Source organism: Gymnoscopelus microlampas (genome assembly GCF_963454915.1).
Source record: "Gymnoscopelus microlampas genome assembly, chromosome: 1".
Lineage (NCBI taxonomy): Eukaryota > Metazoa > Chordata > Actinopteri > Myctophiformes > Myctophidae > Gymnoscopelus > Gymnoscopelus microlampas.
This window is the reverse complement of record NC_139962.1, coordinates 10,282,773-10,294,857: the sequence shown is the minus strand read 5'-3', so window position 1 is coordinate 10,294,857 and position 12,085 is coordinate 10,282,773. Positions and strand designations below refer to the sequence as shown.

Below are 12,085 nucleotides of genomic sequence, written 5' to 3'. Positions count from 1 at the left end.
TTAATGCTTCACTGTTAATGTTATTCTGGATGTCATTTCATTTCACTGCTATTTTGCCTTTCTAACATTTACATGTTGCCACCAACACTGTCCGACATCACACCATGCCAATAAACCATGCTATCTAACAAACAATGCAATCTCATTTCAATCAACAACAACCCGCCTACATTCATACCCAATACTTCTCTTGCCTCAATCACATTACTCAACACTACTACTTCCTTGCACACTACATGTACACACCTACACAGTGCGACGTCGCGCGGACGCTAGATGTGAGGGCCGCGCGAATCATGCAAAATTTGTTATATTAATTAACTAATAGCCTACTTTGCCAAAAATAGGATACATATCATGATTTATTGGGAGAAACCAAGCAAGTAAATGTTAAATCAGACAATAAGCACCCCCCACAATGATCCTCTATTGCAGAACATTTAAAGAGATTGGCAGTCAAATCAGACTGCCAATCTCTCAGTCGAATCATGCTTCTCCTCTTTCTCTTCTTTTTGCATGATTCGACTACCAGTCCACTATAGGCAACATTTGGCCAATCAGATAAATTCTTAGTCGGGGACAGGCCTAGTGAATAGTGTGGATGCTCTGTGTGTGGTATTGTGAATGGCTGCAGTGTTGTTACATAACCAAGCCCTTTCTTCAGTCATGTCAGCTTAACAGAGAGAGAGAGACTCTGTGAATGAACGGGGGGAGGGGGGGGCACTAGATAACATACCATTTGCCTTTTTGCATATTGTGTGCGGCACACATTTTTTTTCTCCGATTCTACGGGACCCCCCTATCGGCGGGTGGATCAGCTTTGAGAGGAAAACTCAACTGTACTTTCATATTGTAATTATGTCATCCATCTCCTATCCAACAACTAGCGTTATTATTATTTTAATATTCAATAAAAACATTTTATCTCATGACATAATGATTTTATAATGGGGGTGTTTGGGGTGGGCCACAGGCGCGGAGATCCCGGGGGGGACGGGGGGGTTTTGTCCCCCCCTAGCTTCAGGTTGGACCCCCCAAGTCATTTAGAATAATAAAAATAAATGTTAAAATAATACATTTTTTGATAATAAATCAGTAAAATCAGACAAAAATAAGATTTAAACAATATAACCCTAACCTAACCCTAAAACCGAAATAAAGTAACCAAAAGCCGCAAAGAAATCCGCCTAAAAAACGCAGATCTCCGCCCCTGGGGGAGCACCAAAAAAAATCTTGCTTAGGGCCACGAAAACCCTAGGGCTGGCCCTGGCCATAGATGATGTTTAACTGGCAGTAAATGACGAGTTAAACGTTTAGGGGCGTTCATTTCAGGCCTCGACAGTTACAGCCATAGCTGAATGTTTGAATTCTTGATGATGGCTGGCTGGTGATATGATTGGTTGTGCTCAAAAGGCGGCGCTTGCACAGCCTGGCGAGCTGGTTCCGCCTCCAAGACGACATCTAAAAGGCAACGTGCACCCACTGGTCTGACACTTATCCTGGCATGACAACAACCTGTTGTGCCATCAATAAGCAAACAGCCTGCTCAAAAGTTCCCGGGTCAATCAATGACCAGATTGTGCAGATGGACAGACAGTCAGCTGTCTAATTTGGTAATCCTGCCTGGTCATAATCCAATCACAAGATTAGCCGCTAAAACAGGGTGGGGTGAGCGTTTCCCCTTTACTATCCATTAACTACATTATAGGGGTACAATTGTTAATCAAACTAATGGATATGGTATATAAAAAAACGTTTTTTTATATCATTGATTTTCAGGGACAAATTGTTTTTTTGAGCGGTGCAACCGCTCCTATAAGAGGGTTTAGGACCCTTCCGTGGTGAAAGTTTTTCTTTCCGTCATGAAAATGTGTCTTTCGCTGTGACGCCATGCTGTGGAAAACACGCCCATAGGCTAAGCTTTGCAGGACGTGCTGTGATTGGCTACCGAGATGCATGATGAAATTAATAATTCATAAATATCACCGCTCACTTCACACTGGGTGTGATCTTTGCCAGACCCAAGGGGTCGGCCTACAAGAGGCTTTGTCCATACATGGGCATAAAAGGCAATTTATTCTGGGTCTGGCAGAACCAGGTCTCCTGGTCTTGTTTTATATATCATTGCTGTCGGGCAGAAACCTCATATCTCCATATTCTAATATCTAATATTTTAGTTTTTTTTGTAAATTAACGCCCTACTTGATCATACTACAGCGTCACACAAAAGCATCAAAAGTAGCAGATCTACTCAAAACGTGGCGCGACGCGTTCTGAGCTTGTAGATCTGCTACATTTGCCTTTTTTTTTTTTGAATCCTGAAGAGTAACAGTTTTGGAGATACAAGGTTTCCACCCAACAGAGACGACACTGTATACAATTTTTTGTATAAAAGGGCTTCAGTTTTTAATCGGACTAATGGATTTAGACGATTAATCAATTTAAGAAATTGAATTGCAGCCCTAATTTCCTACTTGGACAAAAATGCGTTTTTCTAAAGATTACACATAATCTTACAGCAATATAACGACATGTGCATGGATAGAACGTGCCAAACCAGCTGCCTTATCAGCATTTAGCCATGAACCAAATTGGCTCATCCTTGTGCAATCACTGTAATAATGATGCAATGGTGATGTGATAAGTTTGTCAAAGGCTGGGTGACTGGGTCAAAGGACAACACAAAGCAACATGTCTGAGTTTGATATAGTATGATATCACAGTATGATGATGATCAGGCCCTTTGTGATCGTTCAAATATGAAGCTATTGATTAGGACTGGATCAAATGGACAAAATCTACTATTTTCTTTAACCAACATATCTCGATATTGATACTGTGACAAACATTTAACTATGTAACTCCTCTTCTACGCCGGATTTGAACCCGGTTTCCTGCGCAAGTGCTGAACTTGTTTTACCATTGAGCCAATAGAGCCTGCCTGCTTGCTCAGGGGAAAAATGTAATCTTGACCATCAGGTCAAAATTTGAGTCAGATCCTGTGTCTAGGTGAGACATGACATGACATCCTCTAAATGTCTCAATAGAAGACCAGGGAGACAAAATATAACCACCCCAATTGTATAAGTTATATTGTATTAACATACTCTACCATACAGACTGGAGAAATTTACATTGTATTTGTAATAAAAGTTACATAGTGCCGCTTTAAACCCTGGCCTATATATTTATTGGCCAGGGGTCCCACAGGGCTCAATACCAGGTCAGCTAGTATTTCCCTCTACAGCCAAACCTCTTCGTTGAAAATAGCCGATCTACAAGCTCACAGTGAGCAATGCGTTCATTAATAAATATTAACAGTATAGTTGCTTCTGTTCTGAACTAGCTCTGGAGTTCTGGTTGCAATCATACAGTCACAGTTAAATCAATCAGTCAGAATGTATAGAGAGATGACTGCAGAATGCAGATGAATATCAGATCTCTGATAGTCTGTTTTTAAACTTATTAACAGTGGGCAACACAGATTAAAGTTATGAATAGGCCAGAAGTGGAAAGTAACTAGGTAGATTTACTCTAGTAGCCCAACGTACAATTCTGAGGTACTTTTAACTTTATTTTAATTTATTTTGTATTAACTCTACACCCAGCGGCATAGCCAGAATTTACATTGATATGTCTATTGATAAAGAGCTATTGAAATCTTTTCTCTTGTAGTATTACAAGTGAAAGAACAAGAACCCTGAATACAATTAAATACAATATCCTATGCATTCTGTAGCCCTGTGGTTCAAAAAATGATGGTCGGAAATTATTTTGGGGGGTCCCCCGATGATCAGCTTAATGTGCAACATTGTTTTCTCACTCGGAATAGTAAACAAAACAACATACAGTATAAGTGTATAGAGGGTATCAGCACATTTCTAAAGTTACAATTTAAAATTTAAAATAAAATAGCTGTTGTGAGCATGTAATTTGTCTATTTTCACAATATTTATCTGTGGAACCGAGTCAAACTAAATGTAATGCATAGAATTCCAGGTGCTTGTCGGTTAGGGTCGGGGTCCCCAGTTCACGGAGGTCACGGCCTGAAAATGTTGGGAACCCTTGGTGTAGCCTAATGATTTATATTTTCAGAGAAGCTCAGTATAGCAGCATTATGGGCAGATAGAGGCGAACATGACGTCCTGCACAAATGATTGAGTCATTTCAAAATTGTGATTACAACAGCAAAGTCAACAAATCAAATAGGCTAATGTTCAAACACATTAACCCATTAAGACCGGGAACGCATCTTTGTCTTTTTAAGATTTCTTTGGCTATTAAAAAATAGCAGATATACAAGCTCATAGCGCGGCAACGAGTGCCGCGCTATGAGCTTGTAGATCTGCTATAAAAAAATTAATTAAAAAAAGATCTTGAAAATGTGTGCAAATCTTAGAATATATATATACCTTTTAAACTCAAATCTTTGCTTCTGGGGGTCCCTGGAACAACATATTTTGAGATGCTGGGGGGGTCCGCGGACAAATACATATAATTTTGGGGGTCCTTGACCTTGACATGAAAAAGTTTGAGAACCACTGATATTATAGCAACATAAGTTTAAAAAAAAGAGGAAAAAAAGACACTTGTAGAATCACCCAGAAGCAAAGATTTGAGTAAAAAATGTTTGCTTTAAAAAGTATATTCAAAGATTTACACCAGATGTTCACGATTTTTCAAAGAATAGCAGATCAACAAGCTCGTAACTTGTAGATCTGTTATTTTTGAATAGCCAAAGTATAAAATAATGGTTTAAGAGGTTACACAGATGCGTTCCCGGTTTTAATGGGTTAATGCAATAATTCCAATAATGTGATAGTGAACTGGGCCATTCACCTACTTTATGTTTGGTGATGTCAATACTTCTGTACTTTTTACTCAAGTAACATTTTGAATACAGGACTTTTACTTGTTATAACAAGAGTATTTCTACATTTTTGGTATTGCTACTTTTACGCGTCACTGGTTCTCAAAAATTGGGGTCCATGCCAGGGGTCCTTGAGGGGGTTCCAAATGGACCCTTACAGCAGTGGTTCTCAAAGTGGGGTCCGAGGTATGAAATGTGTTCATACAGCATCACAATCATTTTTAACCACTTTATCCATTTATACATTGGCTATTCAAAAATAGCAGATCTATAAGCTCATTGTAGGCTTGTATATCTGCTATTTTACAACAGTAAACGAAATGTTTTTTTTTTTTTTAAACACAAATTTTCTCTTCTGGCATTCCCTGGCACAAAATAAATTCAGATGGGGGTCCGCGACCAAGCGCATATCAATTTAGGGGTCCTTGACATGAAAAGGTTTGAGAACCCATTGCCTTACAGGTCTGTAATTAGTCATGGATGAACTTCAACCTGGTGTTTGCATTTTCTCTCTTTGTAGTCCATAGATCTACATAAACGTTTACATTTCAAATATAAAGTGCTTAACCCATGGCCACGGATGTTATAATTATGTTCGGGCCATCAGAAGTACCCGTATATTCCGTTATGTTCAATAAAAAGCATTTTAATCCGATCGGTGGCCATTTTCTCGTAGTGTTATAATGTATCAGAGGTGCAATACACCCCCCCAACCAATAGGGTCACACTGACCGATGGAAGAAAAAAAGGAGAAAATGGCCACCAATCGGATTGAAATGCTTTTTTATTGAACAATACGGAAGACACGGGTACTTCTGAGGGCCCGTACATAACTGTAACATCCGTGGCCATGGGTTAAGCACTTTAAATTTGAAATATGAACCTTTATGTAGATGTACGGACCAAAAAGAGAGAAAGTGCAAACACTATGTTGAAGTTCATCCATGAGGCTCATGATATGACAGTCACGTTTCAGTAAAAGTTAGCTCAGTCTGGTCCATAGCGTTAGAGAAGGAGATATTATGGACCAGAGCTAAGTAAAAAGTACATACTGTGTGTGTCTCTGCTCACCTGCCCACTTCCCGAGCTTCTGGGGGTTCACGGCCCCCCCGTTGCCCAGCACCCAGACCCTGACCGCGGCCAGCAGGCTGAGCAGCCCGCTGAGCAGCATCAAGGCGGCGGTCAGCGCGCCCAGCACCAGCAGAGGGGTCTCCAGCGTGCGGAACACAGCCTCCCCGTCCAGAGAAGACATGATTATTCTGGCCTGTTCTTTATAGTACTTAAGGTTGTCGACACCGAGCAGTCTGGATGTGAATGAAACCATGAATCTGAATCTGACAGGTTCTGTCTGAAACCTAACATAGGGTTGTAGACTCCTCCTTCTTCCGGGTTAACGCTTCCGTAGCCATGGTTCACATGACGCTCGTCTGTCACATGCGTCATGGCGCTACCTGTTCTTGTTTTTTTGAAAATGTTACATTTACAACCAGTACATCTACATAAACGTTCAGATTTCACATATAAAGTACTGACCCCACGGCTATGGATGTTACAAGTTAAAGCGCCCTAGTCTAAGTACTGGCATCTTCCGTATTGTTCAATAAAAAGCTTTTTAATCCGATTGCCAGCCATTTTTTATTTTTTTTTAAATAGTATCAGGGTGCACTACACCTTACAAAGGATAGGGGCACGTAGTTGAAAGCATATGGAAAATAAGCGAAGAAAAGGGCCGGCAATCGGATTAAAAAGCTTTTTATAGAACAATACTGAAGATATGGGTACTTAGACCCATGCGCTTTAGCTTGTAATATTTGTGGCCTGAAATTCAACACTTTATATTTGAAATTTGAACGTTTATGTAGATGTGCTGGCTGAAAATATAACATTTTTAAAAAACAGGAACAAGTAGCGCCATGACAGTCATGTTTCAGGGCTAACGCTTCCGCATCTGCGATCAGGCGAGTCCGTTAATTGGTCGATGTCAGCGTTGCCATATTTGTGTGATAGAAACAAGCAACCAAGGTCTATGAATCAACAAGCCCAACAAGAAGCCACATGATTGATTGATTGATTGATGTATGTACTTTATTTAGTAAGACATGAGAAAAACAGTACATGGAAGTACAGATTCACAATACAAGGTCTACTAAACTGGAAGGCTCATAAAGCACTAAGCTTGTTTAAAATGAGATCCCCAGGCACACAAATCATGATGACATTTAGGCTTAGAGACGGACAGCTAGACTACACACACTACTATACAGAACGTCATACAATCAGCTTACAGGTTACTTGTATGAAAAATAAGAAATATGTACAAGACTGGGTACCGTTTACTTCCACCACTTGTTCCCTCCCTTCCAGATAGGATCTCATCCAGCTCACCGACGTATCATCAAAACCTATTGCTTTTAGATTATTGATCATAATTGGGCGATCAACAAGGTCAAAGGCTTTCTGGAGATCCAGCATGACCTATGCCGCAAAATTTGCCATTGTCGACCCTTGTTTGATATAGTCGTTCAAATAGAGAAGGCACGTGTCAGTGGAGTGGGATTTTCTGAAACCAGATTGGAATTTGTAAATTAGATTTTTTCCGCAAGATATTTATCGACCTGTTCATAAACAATTTTTTCCATGACTTTCGAGATGGAGCTAAGAATAGAAATAGGGCGTTAGTTGCTGGGGTCTAATTGGTTTCCTTTTTTGTACAGAGGGGTCAATCTTGCTTTTGTCACATAGGGACCCGTCCCTGTTTGATGGAGAGGTTTATTATGTGAGTAATGATTGGAGCAATGGAGGCGGCTGAGTCTTTTAGACATTTTGAGGGAATATTGTGGAGACCTGTGGCTCTGTATTGTTGTAGTGCGCTCAATCTTTTAAACACCTCATCTGTTGTCACCAAGGAGAGTTTAAAATCCTCTTTGCGTACACCTAGTTTTTCGTAGAATGCGTCGACGTGCTCTTTACCATTGCGCCCAGAGTTGAGCGCTCGTCTAACCCTATGAAAATAGCCGATTTACAAGCTCACAACGTGTCGCGATGCACCGCGTTGTGAGCTTGTAGATCTGCTATTTTCACGAAAACATCTCTGAAAAAAGCAGACATTTTTAATAGAGTGTGTGTGTGTGTGTGTGTGTGTGTGTGTGTGTGTGTGTGTGTGTGTGTGTGTGTGTGTGTGTGTGAGAGAGAGAGAGAGAGAGAGAGAGAGAGAGAGAGAGAGAGAGAGAGAGAGAGAGAGAGAGAGAGAGAAAAATTAAAAAAGAATAATTTAGGAATATTTTCAAATCCACAAAATCTTGTATCGGGGGTCTCTGGCACAATATATTTTCAGAAGGTTGGGTCTACAAATGCATATTAATCTGGGGGTCCTTGACATGGAAATGTTAAACAACATTAGGAAACAGGCCCAAATAAACCACAACCCTCAACTACCAATAGTTACAAGCGACTACAGAATAACAACCCCAAAGTAGCTTATAATAAGAGGACATGGCAACTTTCTCCTCCTTCCCTATCGGCGATCAGCCGAGCTGTTGATTGGTTGATGTCATAGTGCGTCAAGCGACGTGCTCTTTGATTCGCCGGGTCGACGCGAGTGGTTTTTGATCGGTTCTGTCAGAATAAAGCATTGCATTGTATCCAGTGCCACTGGACCAGTGGACAGTGGTGTAAAGTACATTTACTCAAGTACTGTAATTAAGTACAGTTTTGAGGTATTTTTACTTTACTGGAGTATTTCCCATTTTCAGTACTTTTTTTTTATTTATTTTTTTACATACATTAACCTATATACAGTTCGTCCAGTTGAAAATAGCCGATCTACAAGCTCACAATGCGTCGCAATGATCAAAAGATTTTTTTATCCAATTCATACATTTGAAAACTTGTGAAATGGGATATTCTGCATACTGGGTACTTTCTACTTTTGATACTTTAAGTGATTGATTGATTGATTGATTGATTGAATACTTAATTTAGAAATTTGCAGAAAAAAAGCACATGAAAGTACAGTTTAATTGCAAGGTCAACTAAATAGGATTAAAAAGCCCATGAAAGCCTAATGGATTGTTTCAAATGGGGTCCTTAAGTACATTTTGATACATTTTGATACTTTTTCCACCACTGGTGTATTTTACTGGTTTTCTGCCTGATCATAAATTCAAGCAGCCTTGTTTAAATATTGAAGCTTTGTCTCCACCAAGTGGCTGAACAGTGTCATTACAGCAATAAACAACGAGGCACAAAGGAAGGTATATATGAGAGGATATGAGAATTAGCCTACTTTTAAAATGATCCTGCATTAACTGGAGACGATATTGATTTAAATAAAAATATGTTTCCAAATGTATGGAGTGTCTTTGTCAACATATCTTCTTGTTTTCTTAATAGTTGATGTGTTTCATATTTAATTTGCCACTTTAACGAGTTACCCATAATGTTAACACAGCAGAGGGTAGACGGCAGACAGACAAGTTGTCGCATTTCAGTGACATCACTGTCTGGTCACCCTCTCTTGCTGCCTGGTTGTTCAGAATGATAGGAGGAGGTATTGATCTGTTTTGAGGCTCCCCTGTCTGTTGTTTTTACAGCATTGGCTGCAAAATGATCAGTGGTCATTTGAGGAGGCTTGTGCTTTAATTCCGAGTATTTCAATCACTACAGAAGAGGATCTGCTCAGTGACATGTCCACACACTCTGTCAAGAGGCACATGTGTATGAAACACACTTATACTTTTGTATAACTGTGTTCTGGATGAGTTGAATGACCAGAGTTTACAGTAAGGGACAGTTCCTTGTTTAAATTGAAGGGTTGCTGAAACTAAGTCATGACCCTCCCTTTGACAGAAATACCCTTTCCTTGGCACTCCCCAAGACATTCAAAAAAGAAGATGGACCTTCTCCCACCAAATAAGGGAGAATTTTATACTTCGGCTATTCGAAAATAGACGATTTACAACCTCACAACGCATTGTGATGCAAAGTTTTTGAGAGCTTATAGTCCACTATTTTAAAAAACATGTTGACATGAGATGCAAACTGAGACATTCTGTATAATAAGTACAGTATAATTACTTTTCATTTGGTATTGTACTGTAAGTATACTGTATTTGAATGCCAATACTTTTGTACTGTTACACTAGTACATCTTTTGAATATACTGTAGGGAAACAGTATTTCTACATTGTGGTATTGCTACATTAACTTGTGTCTAAGTACTTCTTCCACCTCTGCTTGATTTTGAAAATAAATCTCACATCTATGGGCCTATGTGTACAATATGTTCCATTATATGTTTACCCTGATGGATGTATATCCAAACCTTCTAAACCGCACTAAAAACCCACCTCTTCAATATGGCTTTCCCCAGATTACTGCACTCCCCCCTGTTTCACCATTCCAATGTTTTTATTGATTTGATTCCATATAGTCTTAGCCTTTTCTTAGTGTTCTTTTCTAATGAAGTTGATTTTCTTTTGTTGTTTTCTCCTTCCCCCATGTAAAGCGTCTTTGGGTACTATATATATATTTGATATATTATATTATAGCTACCATTTACCCATACTGTATGACCTGTGCTTGCATCACAGTGATCTAGCATGGAAACTCAGACACAGATCACGTTACCTGCAGTATAGAGACCTAGAGCACAAACTGAGCTATTATTAACCACATGAACCTGAGCAAACAGTGTGTTTTCATGTGTTGTTATGTGGGCCCCATGCATGCAGGAAGACTGGCTGGTTTCTATGGTACTACCATAGCTAATGGTGAGGCATAGGTAATCATTCCAATTACCTCCCAATCCCCACATCACCATTATTTAACTTTTAGTTAGATGTCCCCATAGCTCAGTCGGTTGGGCTCTTGCCTTTGGGCTACACGGGTTCGATCCCAGGCACCATCAACTCAGCGTATGAGTAGCATGACTCGGGTGCGGCAAGTTGCGTTGCAAGTACTGGGAGCTGATGGTAGGTGTGGCGCTTCACCTCAGCATTCAGCATTCCATCTCCTAGGGATCTAGCGTATTGTAACAGGGACAGAACAAACTCCCGCATTCTCGGCTGATACCGACAATAAGCCTCTCCGACTTAATTACTGTAGAAAAGATATTTCAAATGCAAATAATGAAATAATTAGTAAGAGCCCACCTTTAAAGGAGTTAATAGTGTTAGGAGGAGAGTAATGATGGGCCTTTGCTTAGGTGTAGTCCAGAAATATTCATTAATGTTTGTTCCTGGTCTGATTGGAACATTAGTTACATCTTCTCAGAGCTGTCATTTCAGGGAAAAAAGGGCAGGGTAGCAAAGAAGTGACCAGTTAAGCACAATTTCAATAGCAAATAAATAGCCGATCTACAAGTTCATAATGTATCATGTTGTGAGATTTTAGATCTGCTATTTAAGGGGGGGATATTGACACCACATTGTGAGTGGCTAATGAATGTATGCAGACATGTTTCATGTGTCAGATGTGTAGATGGATGGGCGTGGATTGAGATGAATTCCGAGCTAATCTGCGAACAACATTCAGAAGTGTAGCAAATATACATAGAAGAAGTGAATTTGAGGTTCATCATCAATCATCATCATCATCAACTTTATTTAAACTCGGAGAACAGTTAAGGGGCAGGCCCTCATTTTCAATGTAGCCGAAGTAACAATACCGAACACAATACTCATTCATATACAACAATAATTAAAAACACAATGAATCAGAAGACAGAAAATACTTACAAACTTACAATCTTCAACAAAAGTGTTAGAAACCCTTGGTTGCCCTGAACTGACCCAAAGAAGGAAATGAGGACACGAGGGGTGGCAATCCCCAATTGACGCCCCTGCTTGTTCCTCCGCGTCTTTGCTTGGGTCCGTTTGGGTCATCAAACATATTCTGAATAGTAAGATCACGTTTAACATTTAATTCAACACTCAAAGAAGACGCAGCACCCTGCCAATAAATCTTGATTATTTTTATTACAAGCAACTGGTATGAAGTCAAGGTCAGGAATGTCTTACGAGTGGCACCAACTCTGGTGGGCAAGGTTGAAGGTATAAGTTACAATTTCATACCATAGTATATTAATAGGATTTAGTTGACTAAATTAATGACTAATAAAATCATGAACAGAAAATGTATGTCGACAGATACTGAATGAAATCCTTTTAAAGGCATGTCCCTACTTATAGTTTCTGCGTAGCAAGCAATAAACCC

General features: G+C 39.7%; 1 protein-coding gene across 3 annotated transcripts in view; it reads right to left on the bottom strand.

Annotated features, from left to right (window-relative positions):
- LOC311049318 (very-long-chain 3-oxoacyl-CoA reductase-B-like) overlaps window positions 1–6,235 on the bottom strand; it is a 30,217-nt gene extending 23,982 nt beyond the window's left edge. For all 3 annotated transcript variants that reach the window (XR_014601188.1, XR_014601189.1, XM_084062867.1), the window contains exon 1: window positions 5,942–6,235. Coding sequence is in view for 1 of the 3 variants with exons in the window: in XM_084062867.1 (XP_083918993.1) it covers window positions 5,942–6,194 (253 nt within the window). In the remaining 2 variants the exon portion in view is untranslated. The remainder of the gene's footprint in view (window positions 1–5,941) is intronic.
- Window positions 6,236–12,085: the final 5,850 nt, after the last annotated feature.